Source organism: Pieris brassicae, chromosome 7 (assembly GCF_905147105.1).
Source record: "Pieris brassicae chromosome 7, ilPieBrab1.1, whole genome shotgun sequence".
Taxonomy (NCBI): domain Eukaryota; kingdom Metazoa; phylum Arthropoda; class Insecta; order Lepidoptera; family Pieridae; genus Pieris; species Pieris brassicae.
In genome coordinates this window covers 19426672-19450774 of record NC_059671.1, presented here as the reverse complement: position 1 = coordinate 19450774, position 24103 = coordinate 19426672, and the positions used below count along the sequence as shown (strand labels likewise).

The following is a 24103-nucleotide window of genomic DNA, read 5'->3' as shown; positions in this document are numbered from 1 at the left end:
CACATTCAATATGGACTTCTTTAAGCAAATTATGCACTATATTCAACAAAGTGAGATGATTGAGACGTTATTATAAAAATCTGGCCACTTGAAAAGTAGATGTGGTATAGATGATAGTCTAAATATATCGATTATAATCAAACATTAGAACATTACGGTAAAAAGTTTGTAAAATACCTACTTATTTTTACGATTATTTATTTATTTTTATTTTACGAAATTGAGTTTTAGATTTTTAAGTGAAAGTGAAGCAAGATATATTTCGCTCCAATGTATTTTTTTTTATTACGGTTACGGTAACGTTTCAGTGCAGGGCCCCAAATTCGCGGGGCCCGTAGCATTTGCTACTCTTGCTATATGGCTAATCCGACATTGTTCCTTACGCATTTTAGCAGTTCCAACACCATTTATTGTATCCCTGAGGGTTTTGGGGGTTACTGGGGAGGGGGGGATTGAGGGTAGACTTTAAAATAAATTTTAAAACTCTTTCACACAGGTCTAATTCACACACAACTACATATACTTTAGTTTTATTTTGTTTGTTACTTTAGTCATGTTATAAAGTTATCTTTGTGTATTTTTTATCCGTCTTGAAAGGCTGATGACCACGCACACTGTGTAGCCATCTCATAAAGATGGTCAATATTTGCAGTATACGTGTAAAATGCAATATTGTAAAGAGGGAAAAAAACTGTATTATTAAAAAAAAACAGTAGTTGAAATAACTTCTCGATTCTGACAATAAAGCCAAAGGCTTCGTCTTTCGTTGAACATGATTTTAATGTTAAAGCACGGCAACGTCATGCCTATGGGTGGCGGTATCACTTACCATCAGATAACTACCTACTGCCCGTTTGCATCCTGTTACATAAAAAAAAACGTCTTTCAGCAGGTGATTTGACAAATATTGAACAATAAAAACAAATATTACATAAAATTCATTTATTTGGTCCCTCTTCAAAATAGAATATACATATCACAATTGTATATTCAACACATACATTTTGCACACATTTTCAGTCTTATAAGTACCTAATCTATTCCTTAAAATAATAACTAAGTAGTTTTTATAATATCAGCAAGCAATCTTAATTTTAAATGATGTTAACAAATATATAAACCGATAGTTTGAAAATTTACCAAATCAAATTTATACATAATTAATTCAAAACGTATGAACGAAAGAACATATCTCCCAAATTATACTTTGCTGTATATCCGATGTTATACACATTTAAAAATCTTTGTAGACTAAACTGAAATTGATTAACGAAGGGATAGTGGAAATGTTTCACTAATGACTTAAACACACAATGTTATGATTTTTGGACTATTTTTGCTGTCACATGGATAACTACGAATCTTCGTTAACATATCCCTTATGACTTTTTTGATCCTAGCCTAATTATACATACAATAGTGTATACCTGTATACAGAAATCGTTAAATAATATTAAATATGCTGAAACTGTAGCGCGATATTCTTCGGCAGACTTGTCGTTTGTCAATTATTATTTATCGATTAAAGAAATAAATAATTGTATAATAGATCTAATCAAAAGGTAAAAATACTGGTACACTAGGCTTACAATTAAACAAATCAATTATTCAATTTCAAAGCTCATTTGCACCGTACTTCATATATTTTATTAACTTCTAATCATTAACGCGAACCAACTCTTCCATCCGTCAAATGACATATAGGAAATTGTGCTCAGATTATATGAATAAAAGATTTTTTTAACAATTCTCAATAGGCCCATACCGTTGTCTGAACCAAGTCATTCCCCTATAATCTGGCTCATACACATCCGGGATTTCTTTGTCGATCGCTTCACAATACACCATTTTCACGGAGGCTTCGCCAAATAATCTGTCTTCATATTTTATTAGCTGCTTAAAGAATCCAGTGTTCGGTCGTATTTGCGGCCTGTAAATAACCTCAGTAAGTTTTTGTGACCAAAGTACCAAAATATTTCAAAGCTGGTAAGGATTAGGAAGGGATACTAGTAGGAAGGGACATTAGTACTAAATATACACATAGTAACATAGTTGTATCGCTAGAGACGATGGCGAGCAGCCGGATGGTATGGATGTCTTTGATCGCGTGGATGATGAGACGGGCTTTGGTATGGTATTTGTATGGACACGTTCGCCCCGTCTCTCTAGCACAAAGCTGCTGCAACCAAAAAGCAGGCGGAAAATAATAAACGGCTCAAATTGAAGAGTATTTTCTCCAACTTTGATTTTTCCCTTTGGAGTAGAGATTCTTGGGCCGTGGAGTTCTTTTTTTTAAAGTAAGTAATCTCGCTGTTGGTTTTTACAGACCAGCTCGAGCTGTTTTGGCAAGCGTAGCTCGGCCAGAAGTCTTGGGGTTCCACTGCACAGGCGCTAATTACTTATAATATACTCATGACCCCAGAGTTTTCCTCGCTTAACGATTAAGTACCGTAATGAAGCGAGGAATTGCTGCCAGAATTAACGGTACACAGGAACCAAATTTAAACTTTCAATTTATCAATTTTCTATTATTAATATCATATGTTTTTGAAATAAATATTAATAATTATTCATTTCATTCATTTTTTTAAAAAAAAAGCCGGTAACCATGGTAAAACAAGAATTCAGTCCACGTTTTATAGAAAGGTTGATAGAATCGCGCTATATTGACCTTTACTATTGCTTGTCTACTTGTCATGTAGACTCATGACTCATACAACATGACTCTTCAATCTTCTCTTGCCTAAGTATGAGAACTGTGTTTACCTTCGCCTTTTCATATGGTGATACGCGTCTCTAAGTGTCATTTTGTGCCATTTAATGAGGTATGCTAAGCATAACGTGACGGATCTTGATACACCAGCGACACAATGAACCAATACAGCTTCATCTCTTGTGACGACCTATAACAAACATTTTTTTTTACATAAACAAAATAACAGTAGTATTGTTTACTATACTTTGAATGTATTATTGCGCCGGGTTCCATCCGACCCAGCCTATATTATGTGGGCTGAAAGTTCGTAGGCTAACATAGAAACAATCTCTTTTTAATAGAATTTGATTTGATTATTCAATGTAGTCGATTACAACGATTATAGCGGTAATAAAATTTTTCGATACCATTTTTATAGTACAATTTGTCTTCAGCCTCAAGATAGGATGCAGTCTCGGTGATATAGCAGCAAAAAAATTCTATCCAGCCATTCAAAAAGCCAAAAGTTAAAAATTTATTCATATAAGTAACACAATATACACTTATGAACGTCAAAAAAAAGGAAATATACATAAAATTCTAATTTTGCATTTACTGCCAGTTTTCAAATCAAGGGCGAAGAACGGAAGAGAAGAACTGGCAATAAAAAATTCATTCGTTCTGTTGAGGTCTCCAGGAAGGACCAAATTTCCCGTAAATTTGATGTTAATAAATAATGGGTACTTACTTCATTTATTAAGTCAGCGACGCTTTCCATATAAGGGTGCATGTCGGAATTCGGTGTGTCCAACAGTGGTACATAATGTCGCGGTACATAGTCTTCTGGCGGTGGTGGCAGTTCTGGGGCGGCATTTACCACCAGACTTGGTCGCAGGGCCTTAACAGCACCGGGCAAAGCGTGGGCTCCACATATATATACGAAGTCAATAACTCGTGATACGCCTAGGGGACAGCCTCTGTAGATAATATATGCATTTAATAATCGAGCTAAAGAGTTAATAAGAATTAACACTGTGAAATGAAATATCTGTAATTGGTCAATAAGTTTTAAACAAATACAGATACCGGCAAACTTCTTGAGCATTAAAATGGGAGTGGGGGAAAATGTGAGCATCGTACACAGCGCGGGACACAAACGTCAACTGAATTACCAATCACGCGATCGACACGTCACCAAAGTGTTACCTAAAAATCACAGGCACAGGCAAGACATCTGTTTAAGATGTTTGCCGGTATCTTACGTAATTTAATAAGTGTCTGAATATCTAATCACCCTGGCGAACTTATACGTCGCGATATATACTTAATAGACCAAAAGGGAAATGATGTTGGCAATATAGGTATAATGTAAATCAATTTCAAGTAACAGAAATAGAATCGTCCTACAAATTGTTTATAAACACTCAAATCACACACAGCATCAATCAAGCTGTTTCGATCGACTCATTGCATTCATAGCAAATCCCATTATTTTGTAATTACACATTGACCCAGTTCATAAAATGCTGAGCAATTATCGTCAATTTTCTAGAGGAGCGTGGCATCGTTTATTAATGTAATTAACTTGGAAGACCTAATAGCTAATGACGGTCAACTTTATATTATATAGAACGTGACGACGACGTCCTATGGCTCAAGCTAATTTTTAATTCATATATACATTATATGCGATATTTTAAATAACTTTGAAAGCTTTGGAAATACTTTTTAGTATATATTTATTTTGTAAATTAAATACGACATATTTATTTTATGTTTAATTATCTATATATTTACTAAGTAGTTTTGGCACTTATAAAAACATCAACAAAGCGTAAACAGTCCACATTCCACGAGGTTGTGTCATTTTGGATACGAGCCAACCACGTCTGACCCTAACGAACTTGCTCTAATCATAAAACTACGCATTTGGTTTTGTTTTTCATCTATGACAAAGTAAAGAGAAAAAGTTTTTATATTATTTTATTCTATGTAATCTGTGACTCTCATTACTAAACGCGCGATAATTTGCTAGCCTCTAATCTGTGGTCACTTCATTTTACTACTAAATATTATGCATAGTTTTGGACAATTTAAATTAAAATAATTAAACAATTGGGCACGACTGCCCGTTTAAATTTTGTTTAAACTATCTTTGATACTTGTCTTGACCAACGTCTTATACAAATATTATTTTTCACTTTAGTATACCTTGATTTCTTAAATATAACTTTTTAAATTGTCACTGTCATCTATTAAAAAAACATGTTTGACAACTTATTAAATCATTTTAAATAATTGTGGCCTGCTACGTATATTGCTTTAACAAGCTTTATATGTGCAAATGTAAAAAATTGTATATATATATAAACAAAATCGTCATATAATATATATTCGTAATATGTTTATAAAATTAAGAAACTGTTGGCACATTTAAGCCAGAACTTGATTTAAAATTATATTACGATAGTATATAAAACTAAAATAAAAATATATTATGGAACCAATACTAAAAGTAATGAGTTATCTTAAACCATTTAATAAATAAACAATGTAGTATTAAGTTAAAAATATAGAGAAAATTGAAAGCCTTCAGTACGACTGTTATAAAGTTAAACTTTATATCAAATTTTAAAAAGGTGTGAGACTCAGTAATAAAATACCTGTTCAATTCATCCCTTATCTCTTTAGAAACATCGGTGACCACAGAAGGCCTCTCATTAGCAACCCTCGCGACCTTATCTTCGACCGGAAGAACTTTCATTTCGAGATTATATTTATATTCAGAAACAGACTGACACTTTCACCATTTATTTTCACAAATCGTGTTTTATATCGAGATTTTTTAGACGTGCGCACGCGGCCCAGTCAGAATGCGTACTGGCTACTGAAAATTCACTGGGCTGAAGTATGAACACCTGTATCTCGGATGCCTGCAATATCCGGCATTCCACGTCTATTTTTAAACCATGGAGACTCATAATTTGTTTACTTCGTGTTGTCTTTGGCGAGAGGGTAATTTGTGATTTGTATGATTATTGATATGAGGATAAATTTGATAGTGTTTTATATAAATAAAAATCGTAGTTTTTATTTCTTTGCAAGTCCTTTTATGCCTATATAATATACTTATAAAATGAGTGAACTTTTGCTAATGGGTAGCACCGGCCCTACCTCGCGAATATTTATTTAATTCGAAAGGATAAATTTTGCAAAAATAGAAACTAAACTAGAAGAAACACAGTTGGGTCGTTTTTAAATATTGAAATTAAATTGTAATTTCCACGAATAGCATATATTTTTTGTGATTTGTCGAAGTTCGATACGTTTTAAGATAGCATAAGGTTGTCGTTAGTAGTGTATAAAACAAAGCGCCTGGAAATAATTTACAAGCAATATTTCATTAGGAAACATTAAATATAGTTTTCACGCACGCCTGCGATTAAATGTATTTGGCAATAAAAACGATTTATAACGAGTATTAAAGCAATTTTAATACCTTTCAGAGTCACGATTTTAACACAGTTTTGCATGTGTCACCGCGTAGATATAATGATTCCAATAATTGTCGCTTTGTTAATTATATTTTTTTACTTCATCTTCACAAGAAATTATAATTACTGGAAAAAGAGAAACGTTGTACATGATAGGCCGCTACCCATATTTGGAAATCATTTTCAAAATGCTGCTGGATTGAAAAGTTTGACAAGCGTTCTGACCGAAGTGTATTACAAGTATCCTGATGAAAAAATTGTTGGCTACTTCAAAGGAAGTCAACCTGCACTCATCGTTCGCGATTTAGACATCATACGAGACATTCTCAACGTAGATTTTACCCATTTTCACGCTCGAGGCGCAGCATTGAACCCCGAAACTGAACCGCTCTTGAAAAATTTGTTCCACGTCGATGGAGATATTTGGAAATTGCTTCGTAAACGACTCACGCCCGCCTTTACGGGTACAAGATTAAAGAACATGTTTCCCTTAATTAGTCAATGTGCAGAAAAGTTGCAAGCGCTTATAGAAGATAAGGCTAAGCGTGGAGAAGATTGTGATGTACGTAATCTTATGTCACGCTTTACAATAGAGTTTATTGGAGCCTGTGGATTTGGCATCGATATGGATACAATTTGCAATGAAAATTCTGCATTCCTACATCTAGGAAGACTTGTGTTTCAAAGAACCGGAAAAGACGTCATCCTACTTGGTTTAATGGATTTATTTCCACAAACAAGAAAATATATACAACTTGCTGATGATACTTTGTACAACTTGATCGCTGATATAGTGATAACGGCTTTTAAATGGCGCAACTACAAGCCCTCGGGTCGAAATGATTTTATCGATGTTTTGTTACATTTATCTCAAGAAGGAAAGATAACTGGAGAATCAATAGAGAAACAAAATCCAGATGGAACACCAGCAACCATAGAACTCACATTAGATGATGAGCTGTTGGTTGCTCAAGTGTTTGTTTTTTACGCGGCAGGATTTGAGACATCTTCTTTTGCAACTAGTGTCACGCTGCATAAACTAGCATTTCATCCACAAATACAAGCTAGGGCGCAAGAAGAAATTGATGAAATCCTTGTGAGTTATGATGGTAAATTGTGCTTCGAAGCAGTGAGTAAGATGACATACTTAGAAATGGTATTCAAGGAATCCATGAGAATGTTCTCGTCTTTCGGCTTTTTGCAAAGAGTCTGTTGCCAGAGATACACCTTTCCTTCGCTTGATATAACTATAGATCCCGGTGTGATTGTCTTCATCCCGTCACAAGCGATACAAATCGATGGAAAATATTTTGAAAACCCTAGCGAGTTCTGCCCTGAAAGATTTTCTCCTGAATCCACTTATCACCATAAATATTCTTTTATGCCATTCGGCGAAGGGCCAAGAGGATGTATTGGTAAGTAATATTTCATGATGAAATTGATTCGCCTTCAAGAGAACCTATGATTAATAATTTGAAGTATACTTCTTTACAAGTCTTCAAATATCGAGATTTTAACACACAGCGAATTTGTCCCATAGGGTTTTATAATCAGAATAATAATTTCTAGAATACTACAATGTCTAATGAAAAATCTTGATGTCCCGCCATTGCGTCGTCTTGTTGATGATTTATCAACCTAGGATAAACTTCTAATAACATATTGTATACCCCGTATATAAATTAATTAATTATCGTTTAATAACCTATAACAGTTAAGAATTTATGAGCCATTTGGGCCAATGACGGTGGTTGAAATTTGTGAGATAATCCTCTATTTGACGGTAACTGTAAACAATAGGGTAACGTTAATATTGAATCTTAAACTGTATTATAACTTTATTATTACTTACTTAAGTTACTGTACCAACGCCTTATAAGTAGCCAATTACGAAGTGCGTCCTATCGTTGATATTTTAAAAATCAACCTGACGACAAAAGCCACATTTATGACATTTTTAATTAAATTTTTTTTCATACCCAAGTTTATTGACCGCATAATCATTTCATATAACATCATTCGCAGGTGCTCGACTCGGTCAGATGCAGTCTCTAGCGGGACTGGCTGCTATTCTGCAGAAGTTCACCGTAGAGCCTTCAGACAAAACCCCCGTAGAACTGCCTGTTAACCCATGGAGCAACATTGTACAGGCAGTGAAAGGAGAAATACCATTGAAATTAAAGCTTCGGAATTAATTAACTGTATTATTATTATAGTTTAATTTTGATTTCTGCAGCAAAGTACCCTATATAACTTAAATAGATACTTACTTAAGACTTAATACATCAATGAACAACTGAGTATAATGTACTGGAATTCAAACAATGAAGTTGACACATAATAAAATAGTAATATTGTTTATAACTTATAACATTATAAAACCTATTTTATTTATGTAATTTTACTACATCACTACTATATTGACTGACAAAATACTTTAACATATATTCTTATGTATATTAAAAAGTACATGAAAGAAATAAAAACAGTTATTCAACCACATCACATAACAAAATACTTTTCTGACCAATAGTATTTTTCATATACGAAGTCATCCTCGTAAATATAGTCTGAGTTTTTTGACGCGGCAGAATTTCTCTTAAAAATATTCTCAAACATTATTTTAATATCAGTACTCGTATAACCAAAGAAATACAATTATATTAAACTAAATAACATATTTTTAGTAAAACGTATCTTTCGTCAATAAAATAATAAATTTATTAAAGAATAAAACTGACACTCAGAATACGTAATAAAAAATCGTGATCGTTTAGTGATAAGATTGCTGCATATCATTAAAAATAGTATATTATATAATCAAATGCCTTATAAAAATAGTTTAAAGGCTTTCACCCCACACTGTACGTGAAGATCTTAAATGCAAATATTTGAAAAATGATGCGGTTTTTATCAAGTCAAGAAAACAGTTAATATTAATAATCTCTACAGAGTATAAAATGAAGTTTATCATTGCAGGTGCACGAATTTTTCTTTTTTTATTTATACTGACAAAGTATTTATTTAAGCAATCCCAATCATAAATAAACAGTTATTATGTTTTTAATAAAGATAAGCAAGTATGTCTTTAAAAAGTGTAAATATTCTTAAGTGAAATTTTACATTAATACTTTAAGGTACAAAATTAGAGTTAAAAAAGTATGTTTTTGAAGTGAAACTTCTTTATCGGCGTTGGTAAAAATTTACCGTCACATTTTTCGGTTACGCTTATCATTTTTCCGTTACACTTTATAACTGTTGAATGCCAACCTCCACGACGCCTCAGAGACTCAAGCCTGCACGGGATAATACGTTTATGTGTTCGTTTGAAAACACCCGTGCAGTAACCAAAGTTCCTCGGCGCGGCTTTGAATACCGGTGGGGATTGACTTCGTACGTACCGCTATTCTTGCCAATCCCTACGACACCTCAGGTACTCGGGCCTGCACGGGATATTACGTTTAAGTCGTCGTTACGTTTATGTCGTTTGAATACGCCCGTGCAGTAACCAAAGTTCCTCGGCGCGGTTTTGTATACCGGTGGGGATTGACTTCGTACGTTTTGTCAAGACGGTTTGACGTAGTGCTGGCACCGCCTTAACCCACGCACCCCTGCTAGTGCGTAATTGTTTGACGTTGTCTTGAAATGAAACTGCGCCTTGATCTTGTTTCTTGCTTCGCCTATTATTCGTGGGTCCCAGTTCGTAGTCAGAGGAGAGAGGAAAGAGAATTTTGCGTAGATCTCGCCGAGCTTAAGTACTCGAACAGTATACCGCGACGAGAGCTGCGCTTACAAACATCTGCGCCGGTATACCGCGACGAGAGCTATGCGACCCTTTTGTTCGGCGAAGCATTTGTTCATTTATTTATTAACCATTTTTCATACTTAAATTATTTACATATTTTAATTATAGAACTTATAACACATACTTAATTTCTACTTATAAGCTATCAACAATATTCTCATCGAACTTATAACTCATACTGAATTTCTACTTATGCCCTGCCAAATATATTCTTATTTATCTTATAATTATAGAGTCGCCAAAATTAACGTATAATCTATCTCTATTTATATTTACGAGTCGCCAACAATAACGGTTATAATTATATTACAATTATTGATATTCTGTAATAATCTTAGTAGTAATTCCAAGGACCGTCATTGTCAGCTTCCACCATTCTTTGAATAATTAGTGGAAGCGACAGATTGCCATCAATGCTATCAGCAAGCACCGAGCGAAAGTAGTCCCAAGCCGGACACTCCTCCACTGTATGCCTCACCGTATCATCTATACAGTCACAATGATGACAAGCGGGTGTCGCCTCTCTTCCAACGATTCGATGCAGATAACTTCCGAAGCATCCATGGCCAGAGAGAACCTGCACGAGCCGATAGGAAAGCGATCCCCACCTTCGGTCCACCCAGTGTTTCAAAAAGGGACGAATAAGATCAACGGTATGTAAACCAAACCGACATTCACTTAACTCTTCCCTCCATTCTTGCAAAATTAAGCGGCGATACTCCTCCTTCCACACCTTGACTACCTCCAGAGGTGGGTCAAAACCACCACTCCTGGCTCTTCTCCAAAAAATGTCTCCCAAAGCCAGAGCTTCCAAGTGCCACGGTGGAGTGGCGGCTATGACACATGCTGCATCACAGGATACTGTACGGTATGCCCTCGCAATTCTAATGGCAACTTTACGCTATGACCGCCTCAGTATACCTTTGTTGTAAAATGTCAACTTATCCGCCCATATCGGACAACCATAAAGAGCTTTCGTACGTACTACACCAGCATAACGAAGCCTACAGCCCTCGCCTGGCCCACCGATATTTGGCATTATACGACCCAAAGCCATTGCAGTTGGCAGCTTGGGTGCCAGGGCTGCAAAATGAGCTTTGAAAGTCCAACGGGCATCGAGAACCAACCCGAGGTATTTCAAAGTCGACTTTACTGCCATATGAACGCCATCTACAATTATTTCAGCGCCTCTAGGTGGAGACCTCCTAGCAAAACAAATGACTTCAGATTTTTGTAAAGCCACTCGAAGACCAAGTCGCCTTATACGAGTCACTACTTGTTCTACTCCAGCAGCAGCTAACAAACTCGCCTCTTGATAATTACATCCCTTGGCCGTCACAAGGGTATCGTCAGCATAACATATTAAGCCTACTCCTGGCATCAGTCTACCTCGAAGGACTGCATCAAATCCAATTTTCCACAAAAGGGGCCCAATAACCGACCCTTGGGGAACTCCACATCGAACCTGATAACATCTCCAACCTTCCCGACTTGGATATATGATCGATCGTTCAGAGAGATAAGCTCCTACTACATGTCGTAAGTAAACAGGCACACCATGATAAAAGAGACCGTCCATAATCGCTCTCCAGGGAATAGTATTGAATGCATTCGCAATATCTAGCGAAACCGCCAACACAACCCCACCACCAGAGACAGTTTCTTCGCACAAGTCCCTAAGGCGTTAATTGTAGAGCGAGCACGCCGAAAACCGAATTGAGAATCAGATAGATTTGGACCAACGATCAGAAGATGCTTCTAGAGACGCGAGACAATTATTCGCTCAAACAGTTTTCCCACCTCAGGAAGTAAAACAATAGGTCGATACGCCGAAGGTGAATCTACCGGTTTCCCGAACTTCCTAAGAAGAAGCAATTGACCGACTTTCCAGCTACTAGGGAATATGCCGTTCCTCAAAAGATCAGAAAGGAGATCTCGAAATCTGTTAGATAAACCATTATTAAGAGATTGCGCTAAAACCGTTCCATGCAATCCATCAGGACCAGGAGCGGTTCTTTTGTTTTGAATTTTAAAAATACCTGCCCCTAACTCACCCTCTGACACCTCAGGAATATCCTCTGAACGATCAAAGTCGACATTAATAAAAGGAATAGAATCACAAGGAAACAGCCATGTAACAACCATCTCAAGAAACGTTGGCTCCATTGTTTATGTTAGCGGCGGCTTCCAGGGACGGAGTTTACTCATGACAATATTATATGGTCGCCCCCACATATCACGATCCAAGGAGTTCAGCAGCTCCTTCCATGCCCTATCCTTTGCTTCAGCTATTTCCATCCGAAGAGCCCTTTTTGCTGCTTGATAAGAAGAATATAAACTTGCCTCTTCGTCCTGATCACGGTAACTGTGATGCCTTCTTCTAAAACGCGTGTACCGGCGACGTGCCTTAACACACTCCGCTCGTAGTTGGGCTAGTTCGGATGACCACCAATAGACGCTTTGCTTAGGTGAGATGGGACCGATCCGGTGCATAGCAACGTCACTGATACGAGTGAGTGAGTTCCTAAACCATTTCACCTCAGAATCAACTGTAATATTTGAAGGTTTGGGATTCCAAGCTTCTACTAACGATACCTCGAAAAGCGCATCTTTGTCTAGATTTTTTCGGGACCATCTAGGACCTATCTCAGATGGAGCAGAACCCGGAATACTTACAGAAGAATCATTGATGTCAAAGCGAATGTACTTGTGGTCTGATAAAGTTTCAACATCTGACAACACCCTCCATCTATAAACATAACTTGCAAGTGCAGGACTTGAAAAAGTAACGTCCACAATAGAGCCACCATTCACACGTACGCAAGTCTGAACATTACCCCGATTCAGAGACACCAAATTTTGAGCAGCTAGCCAATCCAACAAAGCGTCACCACGTTCAACAGTGGACTGTAGATTTAGCATTGAAGTCTCCAGCGACAATAATATCGAGCGGTCGACACCATGAAATAAGACAGCCCAGTTCGGACAAAAACGTTTCAAATTCAGCAAGAAAAATAAGCACCGACAACTGCAATTCTTCCAATTTTTAAAGCAACACAACCTCTACCCTGCATTGTTGAAGCAACTGACAGCAAGTTGACATCATTTATAAAAATCGCAACAAGACCATCTCGGTCACCGACCCAGTTGTTTTTATCTGGAACCATGTATGGTTCTGAAACAATCCCTATATTAACGATCCACTGTGTCAAACTCTGAATTAAAAGGTCTTGAGCACTTGCACAGTGGTTCATCTTAGATTGAATAAAAGGTAGATCCATACTAACTAATTACAATTTCTTGGGTCTCCATTATGTCACTGCACAAAGATGGTTCTACTGAAACCTTCGTGTTGAATCTTCTCGGCAACTTTTGACTGGGAGCAGTACAAGCTTTTCCCCCCAGTCGATGATCCGCTGTTTTACCTGCCGCAATACACAGAGGACATTGCGGTTTGGATGAACAAACAGACGCACGATGACCTGGCTGGCCACACCGGTAACAAGACTTACTACGGTCTATTTCCACCGTACAACGAGCTGCAACATGACCAGCTTGCAAACAGCGGAAGCACCTTAGTTCTCGTTGTTGCAGCACCGTCACCCTAGCTGAAGACTAGCCTACAAGCAGACGACCTTCAGACAGTTTCTTTGCAGCTTCCACCGGGCATTTCACCCACACCGCAAAGAGACCCGTCTTATCTTGACGAACTTCACCAACTCTAACATGATCGGATGAGCACTCCCCTTTCTTACACACAGCGTATTTTACTTCGTCAGCAGTAACAGAATCGTCTAAGCTTGATACTCTTACTTCAACAGATTTAACAGGTGTCGACACATGGATACCCTTCGTACCATAGCACTCCCTTAATTTTTTAGACAGAACATCTGCTTTCTCTCCTCCACCTTCACCAGTGACTTGTATAATGGCAGCACCAGTTGCGGCACGTCTAAACCTAACTGCTTCAATTCCCAACTCCTCTAGCCTAATCTGTCCTTTCGCTTCTTTAATAGCCTCCGCATATGTTACGCCTTTTTTCAGAATTTCCGCCGGAACAGTTACAACAACAGCATCTGTACGGGGCGTACGCAGTCTTGGCTTTTCACTGGTGCCTGAAAACCTGTTACTATTGGTTGAGCTAACACAGCACCCGACCTTTCCCTTTTCTTCTTTTTTCTTTTCTTTCCTTTCCCAACAATCAACCAATGCTCTTTAGAAAGGTTGGAAGCCAATTGCAGAGGCGAGGGCTGAGCAATAGCAGATACCTTTTCAATGGCCATTATTTCATCTCCTGCAATTCTTTTATTTTTCTTCTTTTTTGAAATAGAGGATGGTACTTGGGGCAAATCAGTAGATGCTGCTTGCACCAAGCCTCTGCTATTCACCTGCCTATTATTCTGGGATTGGTCTGGCTCAAATCTAGGCGGCCTAACGATCTTGCATCGGTCCGCAGCTAGAGAAGGCCTTAATACAGGTGCAGGATTAAGCCTAGGCTCAAGACTCTCAATCCGCGCATTCAATCTATCCCCGATACGGCGCATCAGATTCGCCTCAAATTCCTCGAGGAGAGAAGGAGTAAGCAATGGCTCCTTTGAATTAACTCCAATATGTTTCCGAAGATCCGTCATATCCTGCTGGAGTATCTCAATTTGCTTTTTAAGGCGCTCGTTGTCTTCACGCAGAGATCGAGTTTCCTCAGAAACTGAACGTTGAGCAAGTACCCCAATATCCTTCCGCATGTCCGCAATGGCATTTTTTGCCATATGGACCCATTGTCCTTTGATATTGGACGATTTTGTGGCAACCTTTTCAACAACTCCCAGGCTAGCCTCAACCCTCTTTACTAAATCCAATGACATATCCTCGCCCTGTTCCGACACCAAGACAGAAGATAAAGTGCATCATGTTTCTCGAGCTTGAATTTCCAATACTAAAAGCTCTTCTTCCTCTCGAGCCTTTTCTCAGCTCTTGAGTCTTTTAACTTGGCAGACTTGTTAGTAGCAACCGAATCCACATTCTCGCCCTTAGTGGATGGCCGACCTCTGCCTTTACGCCGCGTTATCTTTAAAGACGCCTCTCTTGCGATATCTGAATCGGTGTCAGCGACTTCTCTAAAACGCTTCCGGGAGCTCCAAAACCGCGATGAACCTGTCAAAGACTCCCTTGCTACAACACCTGAGTATGTGGAAGAATCCGACATCTCAGGGCACTCCAACATAATATCATGGGGGGGCGCTGGCAAAACAAAATGATCGCCCGCCATTGCCACTCCAGCTTCCTGCTCAGCCGCATCACACGGCATCTCCACACTAACATCTTCTTTTGATTTGTTTTTTTTGTTTTTTTAATTATTTCTTGTTGTCATTTCATAAATTATTTTTCATGGGGGAAAAACATAGTCCACCCAGGTGGTGCCCCCTGCACCTAGGTAACCCTTATACCACTCGGAGGATGGGAGGTATCCGAAGGAATGGCCGCTAGCGACTGATTTTACTCACCAGCCACCTGTAAACACAGGTAACCGACACCGCGCAAAACCTACAAGGCGCCCCAATGTCGAGAATTTAAGGGTTTTTTTATTGAGATTTTCCTTTCTCTCAAGGCCGGCCAATTAAGGCAAGCCCCCCTGGCCACAAGCATGCCGCTAGATTAGACAACGACACACGCAGGAGGTAACAGGTTGCCCGACGGAGAGTCGAAACCCACCCGGAAACTGCTTATCGCAGCCACCAGATCCGTCGCGCCACAGATCTAGAAGGTCATCCACACTATGCAGAGCATTACAAATGTATAAAAAATATATAATAAAAATTAAAATACACTCAACACCGGTCGTAACCGATTCAAACATTGAACCGGGGGCACGCCCTGAGCCCACCAGTTTTGGTCCACGCCAGTTGGATGTCGGAAGTCCAAACGGTAACTATTTCTAAATAAATAACTTATCATTTGACCTAAATTAAACCAATTATTTTGAGTCAAATAATGAATGGTCACCTTAGTTATATATCATAGTCTAACCTCTCACCACTGAGACTTAGGGAGAAATCGAAATCGGCCTCGAGCCCTCTTTATTACAAAAACTCTGTAGGGATCGACATGCACAATGTGCTTATTTAATACTACAAACCTTTATCAAATAATTACTAAGTAACTTCCAAAGAGATTTCGACACGATTTTTTTTAAATGTATCTTGACCATTGGTTTCTTTCACTCGGAAGGCAAAGCTTTCCTATATATCTCTTTTGTAACCATGTCTTCGATATTTGAATATTCAATATGACCGATAATATTAACTTATGTAATAAAATAAACAAGAATATTCTTCGTCTAGATATGCTAAGCTTTGCCAGTGACAGGGCCACCATTTTTTTTTTATCTTTTACTCGACGTCTGTCGAATAGTGTTAGTCAAACAGTAGTTAAGTACAAAGTACAAGGATTAACTGACCCCAAAAACCAATCATTATAATTTTATCAACAACAAACACTATTCGTTTATTGATGTGTGTTGTTTAGGCAGTTGCGATGCAGTTGAGTTTAGGTACCTAAAGTCAATAGCATTTTTTTGTATAAGCTGAATCGATTTGCATCGCAAGACCGAATGAAAGAACGATAATTTTGTTTGAGGTTTCTAGGTAAGTTTTTAAACTTAACTGTCAAAAACTTGCCAGACGTTTCTATAAAACTGTTATAATATAAAATTATTTTAAATAATTCATCGATCACAATAAGCTCTTATGTCTTTATAATTATATATTTATTTAATTTAAAACTATTAATTCGATATATTTAAAACGTAGAGTTTTCTGGTGTTTTGACAGTTGACACTTATTATTTTTTTAAACGTTTCCGTCAAATTTTGATAGGACATTTCAACAGCTTGGTGTTTACAATTTTTTTATAAAAAGTTTTATTAATATAGTGCTACAAATTGTTATAAATATGATCCGGTATTGTTCACAAGTTTATTTTCTAAATATAAATACCTATATGGAAGGTATTTCTGATATCCTGAGTTTCTGTTACCTTTTTGTTGTAAGGGATAGCCTTTGCATTACAAGTCATCTTATAACTCGAAAATCATAAGTACTGTAATCAACTATAATTAAAATGAATTCCTTCAAATTGTAGAAAATTAGTTTATACGTTAACGAATTCATATAAAATAAATAATTATTTTTTCTTTACAGCTTAATCTGACAAACTCGCTGAATTGAGAGACAATATGAATATATGTTTATATCCAACTGAACATTGCTTGAAGACATCTTTATGGCGTCATCCTAGCCAAATAAATACTGTTATTATTAGTGTTCACATGGCTTTACCTATTAAAAATTTTTAAAATACCTATGTTTATTTAAACAAAAAAAGCAGAGTAGAACAATACAATTCATGAAGATAATGAGGAAAATTGTAATTATAACAAATACTCGGGATAACAGTCTTATTTATTGTAAAATGAAGAACCAGGCGGCGGCTATTTTTGCAGTATTTACCTATAACACAGAATCCATATGAAGGTGTGTCAATAATTATGCTATATTTTATACACGGAATAATCGTTGAAGAAGTTGCAAGAGATTTTGGTAAAATACACGAAACCAACGCGGGCGGGAGCTGGTTTAAATAAAATATATAATAAATATATATAATATTAATTAATTAAATATTCTTGAACATAGTTTGTGCAACTATTTGTAGTTACACTGAATCTTCAAAGAATCAAAGTCGTTGATCTATAGCAAATTCTAAACTCGACATCTACGAAGTCGATAGCAATTGCAAGGGGAATTGCCGTCTTGTTCCTCATTTCCGTCGATATTTTAATAATTTATTTATAAGCACCCTTTCTAAACTCAAAATATGAGAAATATACAAATTATATTTTTTTCCTAAATTAGACAGTAGGTACATCTTATTATTTTAACTTTATTAACAAGTTTTATTAAAATATAGAATTTAATATGTTCTAAATTATTATTTGGACACGTTCGACACAAAAAAGTTGAACAAAAAGTAACCTTTTTAGAATCGCATATTCTGTCATAGTTGGAAGGCGCAACTGTCAAGTTTTGGTTCATCCAAGCGATCATGATATGAATCTTCATACAAATTGAACGAACGAAATTTGATTACCGCTAAAGTCACGTGGAAACCTAAACTGTATCGTTTATTCGTTGTAGGTTGACAATAGGCTCACAATAAGAGCTCATGGTAGGCCCCCAGTTCCATATTAGGATAAAATGAGTTTGTTTTTTGTTGGATTAATTAATTTATTTTTAATCCGTCACAGCAATGCAGCATTCGACACCAATTTTGTTTATAATAACACCCATGTAATAAAATAAATAACCATTCTTAAGGAAGGAAATACTTTGAACACAAAGCGAACGTTTTGGTAAAACCTATACAAAGTTTTAATTGAAAACCACTACAAAACACATTATCCCCTCAGTTAATTTTTGCAATTATGATATATTTTTAATTAAATAAACGTGTGTATTTCCCCAGTATTTATTTAATTACAATAATTAATATATAAGGATAAGGAGCATGATATAATAGTTGCCGGCACAATTTTTTTTTTGTAAAAAAACCTTGGCGAATTAAACGAGCGACGATGAATATATTGTCAGGTCTTTTTCGTCCGTCCCCTTCGTTGATTTAATTACTGGCAGTAAACGAAAATTTAGAACTAATATTATGTTTACTAACGTTTAAGTGTAAATTAAGTTACCTATATGAATAAATTATATTTCCCTCCTTAAAGAGGGCGCTCTATGTCACTTTAGACAGTTTTTTAGCTTACCTTGTATTGATACATGCTTTGTAACTTTTATTTATAATAAATGCATTTTTTCATTACCAGCTCCATACACTTGACCGTTTTTGATGAAGAGTTTGACGACGAATCGTTGACGACTTCCACTTTCCAAGCTGCTTGATCCTTTGGAAGTTGCGTAAAGATTTGGTGTCTCTCTGCATATGCTACCACATTTAAAATTTAAAGTGTTCAGATGAATTGTTGGGATTAATACCAGCACCCGAAGGCCATACGAGGCCAGAATACGAAATACCACCCGCTTAAACTAGACATCCGTTCTTCCAAAACTGAGCGTTTTGTCATTCAGGTATTGCCTCTATGTTGTATGGAAAGTTGCCCACTGAAGTATTTCCGACCAAATTCGACTTAGGGTCATTGAAAAAATGAACGTACCATTTCTTAATAGGTCGGCAACGCACTTGCAAGCCCTTTGGTAATGAGAGTGTCCATGGCTATCACTTAACATCAGATGAGTCACTTGCTCGGTAAAAAGTTTTTCTTTTGTTTAGCTTAAGCCTACAAAGACTCAGATTCAATCGTTTTCAGCCAATAAGATCCTTTTGTAATGTCTCCTCAATTCGAATACAGTTTCCTTAGTATTTCACACAGCCTATGGTAACCAAGGCCCATTCCGCAGTCATCTGGGAGAAAACGATATTGAAATCGTTGTTTAAAGCTGTTACTATTCGTTAATAGATGGCGATACTTGTATTCTTTGTGTTAGGCCAGATTTTATAATTTATGTCGACTAGATGTTAACGGAGTTTTGCCATTTCTCGCTAGACAGTTAAGTAATTTTTTGACGACAAAGTATAACTTTTACTGCACTACTAGATCACTACAGATCCGTACCTTTTATTCACATAAGCTTATTTTCTCAATTTCACGCACTTACTAGATACTTTTTACAGTAAACACCAATTTTTCAAAGAATAATTACGTTATAAAAATGGTATTCAAAGAGAACACCATGTGTACCAACTTCTTTTGGTGTGACAGATAACATTATCTAAGTTGTTTGCAAAGTAACTCTGCTCCGAATAGGAACTATTTAATTTATCTTTGTTTACGCGGACTTGTTGTCGTCGAACGTGACGGTAGCTAGGGTCTTCACCTCAACAGTCTGTATGACCATTAAATGAAGTTCTTGCAAAAATATCGACTACACCGACTTCCAATAACAATTATACCCCGCTTATAAATAAGTTATTTATCATTTAATACGTTTAGTTCTCTATAATAAGACCAATCAATACAAATAATAGATATTGTTATGTAATACTTTTTAGGAAATACCAAGTCAGTTCAAGATTTTTATTTATTTATTAAATTATTAATAATTGGCGTTGAAATAATAATAAATATATTAAGACTTCAAATATAATAAAAGTTTATTTAATGAAATTTACTGTGGCAGTGTACCTTCAACACTGCCAGCATTTCCTCACTGTATTGCGATACTTATTCATTAAGCGAGAAAAGCACCAGCTCAGGGGTCATCGGTGATATCTACCAAAGTAGATACATCTAGGAACATATAGATCTTCAGGATTTATTTCCGAGGAAGCCCTTCATTTACCAAACAAAATATTACAGTTAATACGAGTTTTAGTTTCGTTTTAAATCAAGATTGGACGATACTACAAATACACTTAGCACTTAATTTTTCTAAAAATAGTTTACCAAAGATGCTGCAAATTGCAGCATAAATTACCTAATGTAGGTACATATTTTTACAATACTGTTCTTTTAAATGGCAACTTCGTTTAAGGGTTTATATCAAACATAATATTTTGATCACTGAAACTCATTATCGTGGTACTTCTTATCTTTCGATAAACTCCTGGTAGACTCTAGCTCCCTAATTCAGTTAAATAGTTGCTTGCAAACGAAACAGACCGGCGATATGTTGTTTGTGTTGATGCTCGTGATAATTGCGTTGTTATTTCTATATACGACGCGAAACTTTCGATATTGGAGCAAGAGAAATGTGAAACATGATTTTCCAGTGCCACTTCTTGGTAATCATTTCAGAAATCTGTTTGGTATCAAAAGCCTTACACAATTGACTTCGGAGTTGTATTACAAGTATCCAGAGGAGAAAGTGGTTGGATATTTTAAAGGCACTACACCGGCCCTGGTAATACGTGACCTTGACATTGCTAGACATGTTCTTAGTGTCGACTTTATTCACTTCTATCCGAGAGCACTCGGCCGAAATCCTGAAATAGAGCCATTGCTTGGAAATATTTTTCATTTAGACGGTGATAAATGGAAACTACTCCGACAACACTTGACATCAGCATTTACTACCGCCAAACTAAAAGCTATGTTTCCTTTAATTATAAATTGTGCTGAGAAGCTACATATTGTAGGAGAAAAAATAGACGAGAACGGTGGAGACTTCGATGCCCGGGAGTTGATGGCTAGATTTACAACAGACTTTATCGGTGCTTGTGGGTTTGGCATTGAAATGAATAGTATTAATAACGAACACTCAGAATTCAGAGAACTCGGTCGATATATGTTTAGCAGATATTTTCATGATATTCTTTTAATGGGGATCTGGGAATTATTCCCCGAAATTAGAAATTTAATACGTGTCCGAAAAACGGATTTAGACGATGCAATATCTAAAATTGTTTTATCAATATTTGAGCAACGAAACTATAAGCCATCAGGAAGAAATGATTTTATCGATCTCTTGTTAGAGTTATCTGAGAAAGGAAAACTTGAAGGTGAATCTATTGAACATATTGATAGCAATGGAGTATCCAAACATATAGAAATGGAATTAAAAACGATTGATTTGATCGCTCAAGTTTTTATTTTTTTCGCTGCTGGTTTTGAAACTTCGTCATCAGCCACTAGCTTTACATTGTATCAACTCGCATTAAACCCCGATATACAGAGTAAGATTCAAAAGGAAATAGATGAAGTTCTGGCAAAATATGATAATAAACTCTGCTACGACGCAATTTCGGAGTTCATTCATCTTGACATGGCGTTTAAAGAAGCTATGAGACTGTTTCCATCTTTAGGATTTCTGCATAGAAAGTGTGCAAGACGATACACTATACCCCAATTAGGTATTACGATAGATCCTGGCGTATACATAATAATACCAATTCAAGCAATACAAACCGATGAAAAGTATTTTGAAAATGCTAAAGAGTTCAGGCCAGAGAGGTTTGCTGACGGTAAAAACATAAATAAATATGCATATTTACCTTTCGGAGATGGACCCAGAGCTTGTATAGGTGAGTTGACACTTAAGCGAATGTAGAAGTATAATAGTAGAAAATAACGATAGTATTGTGTTCGCATTATATTATCAGACAGATTAATTGTAACAATTAGTCATAAAAATGAAAATAGATCGATTTATTTGAATTTAGAATAGACTACGAAACATTCATCAATAATTTGCCTCAAGGCATCCGGAAAATTAGTATGCTTCCACAAAATTTCATATTGCAATACTAACAAGTCATTTGTACGATTCTATTATATGTAAACAGCGATGGAATCCACCATTAGTTTACCTAATCATTAACAGATATCTCTGATGCAGAGTCAGTTTCAGAGGTTAGCAACATTATCTGTTGTACAATGGACTTTGGTCCTTTACATGTTTATACCTCTTGATTGCATACACTTGAATTACCTTATATATAAGAATTGTTATCCGACTTGTTTGTGTTGCGATATCAAACATTCTGTAGTCAATGTTATATAGGTAGGTTCGTAAACCTGCTCTTTTACCAATTATTATATATGCCTACATCGATGTAGACGCGATGACATGCAACAAAGGTTACAACCAAGCTATTGTGCTCTGCTGTTTTCTTCTGTTTCAAAAAAACAATAGTCCACATCTTCACGACATTTTACTGAATAATTTTATATAAATAAAATAATCAAAAATGTACTGTTTAACCGACAGGGACAAGCTATTGAAATGTTCAATTACATTTATGAAACAGTCGTTTATCGCTAGAGCTAAAAAACGTACTTTGACAGTTCATAAATGAGGATTTTGTAAGGACTGTCACACATGTCTTTTTCACTACTAAACACGTTTTCATCTAAGACAAAAAATAGCTCAGCTGTTCATAAACCTTGTATATATAATATGCAAACATATATGCAATTAAATTAGTGTAGGTACTTTTTCCTATAAGAGAGGTATAATGAACTATTTAAGCCGATAAGAGCTACATTTATATATTTTTGAGAAGTACCTAATCCTCTATATCATTTTGCTATATCTGACATTATTCTTGAATCTAAAGTTTCATATCATACAGGTTAATAATCTATTGACTTATAAGTAGCCACAAGGCGCGAGTTTTAGTTATTATAAGATATATTTAGTTAATATCCTGAAAATCATCCAACGACAAAACACTCATTTCGAGATTTTTTTTCTACGCTAAAAGGTTTGTTTAGCACATGAAAAAGGATTTAATTTATCATAATTCACAGGCACTCGACTCGGTCAGATGCAGTCTCTGGCGGGACTGGCTGCTATTCTGCAGAAGTTCACCGTAGAGCCTTCAGATAAAACCCCCGTAGAACTGCCTGTTAACCCATGGAGCAATAATGCACAGGCAGTGAAAGGAGGCATACCATTGAAATTAAAGTGTCGGAAGTAATGAACTGTAATAAATTTTAATAAATATTATAGATTTTACTTTAATTTCGGTAGTTTTACTACATTATAATGATGACTTCCTCTCTGATATTAGGTTCCGGTTAGTAAACTTATTTAAATATTTACTAATTACTGAGTACATTAATGAAAGACTCTGAGTACAGTTGTTGGGCAATTTGGAACTTTCGTATGTCTTAAACTTTATTGATTTATAAAATTATAGGAAACATTTGACTCTTTAGGTAGTTTTGGTTTATGTTGATTGGTCCTTATTTGGTTAAAATAAAACTTCCTAATAATTCGTTGAGAAGAGGTGAAGATGGAATGTGGAATGTGTTTAATTTTTAAAAACTGTAGATTTATATACAAAAATTATCCTACCTGGCCACTAGTGGTAAACATGTGGTACCAAGATGCGAAGGGTGCGTAGACAATAAAATTGAGGCGCGGCAAAAAGTTGTCCTAACGGTAACGCAATTAACTGTTCTTTTCAGAACAAATTATTGTTTCATGACGACACGTACTAATCACCTACAGGATTCCCCCTCTAGCGAAGCGTACCGGCAGGCGTATAACGCGGCCTCGGCGAGTTGTTCTTGTAGGTATTGAGGTGTTCCCA

General features: G+C 36.2%; 3 protein-coding genes across 3 annotated transcripts; 2 read left to right on the top strand and 1 right to left on the bottom strand.

Moving 5' to 3' along the window:
* Positions 1–1158: 1158 nt before the first annotated feature.
* On the bottom strand, positions 1159–5570 carry LOC123712453 (dual specificity protein phosphatase 14). The gene is made up of 4 exons (XM_045665550.1): positions 5359–5570; positions 3444–3672; positions 2767–2903; positions 1159–1930 (listed from the first exon to the last, which is right to left on the bottom strand). The coding sequence occupies exons 1-4, from the start codon at positions 5457–5459 to the stop codon at positions 1741–1743; spliced, it is 657 nt and encodes a 218-aa protein (XP_045521506.1). The 5' UTR covers positions 5460–5570; the 3' UTR covers positions 1159–1740.
* A 663-nt stretch (positions 5571–6233) lies between these two features.
* Positions 6234–8397, top strand: LOC123711823 (cytochrome P450 6B2-like). Its single transcript, XM_045664645.1, has 2 exons — positions 6234–7604; positions 8215–8397. The coding sequence occupies exons 1-2, from the start codon at positions 6248–6250 to the stop codon at positions 8382–8384; spliced, it is 1527 nt and encodes a 508-aa protein (XP_045520601.1). The 5' UTR covers positions 6234–6247; the 3' UTR covers positions 8385–8397.
* A 12295-nt stretch (positions 8398–20692) lies between these two features.
* Positions 20693–23717, top strand: LOC123712161 (cytochrome P450 6a2-like). Its single transcript, XM_045665138.1, has 3 exons — positions 20693–22087; positions 23316–23488; positions 23542–23717. Exons 1-2 carry the CDS (start codon positions 20734–20736, stop codon positions 23483–23485), a joined length of 1524 nt encoding a protein of 507 aa, XP_045521094.1. The 5' UTR covers positions 20693–20733; the 3' UTR covers positions 23486–23488; positions 23542–23717.
* Positions 23718–24103: the final 386 nt, after the last annotated feature.

Coding starts and splice junctions, on each gene's coding strand:
- LOC123712161 (XM_045665138.1), top strand. CDS start 20,734: ATGTTGTTTGTGTTGATGCTCGTGATAATTGCGTTGTTATTTCTATAT. Junction 22,088..23,315: donor TGGACCCAGAGCTTGTATAG/GTGAGTTGACAC, acceptor CATAATTCACAG/GCACTCGACTCGGTCAGATG.
- LOC123712453 (XM_045665550.1), bottom strand. CDS start 5,459: ATGAAAGTTCTTCCGGTCGAAGATAAGGTCGCGAGGGTTGCTAATGAG. Junction 2,904..3,443: donor TCGCTGACTTAATAAATGAA/GTAAGTACCCAT, acceptor TGTTTGTTATAG/GTCGTCACAAGAGATGAAGC. Junction 1,931..2,766: donor CACCATATGAAAAGGCGAAG/GTAAACACAGTT, acceptor GGTTATTTACAG/GCCGCAAATACGACCGAACA.
- LOC123711823 (XM_045664645.1), top strand. CDS start 6,248: ATGATTCCAATAATTGTCGCTTTGTTAATTATATTTTTTTACTTCATC. Junction 7,605..8,214: donor AGGGCCAAGAGGATGTATTG/GTAAGTAATATT, acceptor CATCATTCGCAG/GTGCTCGACTCGGTCAGATG.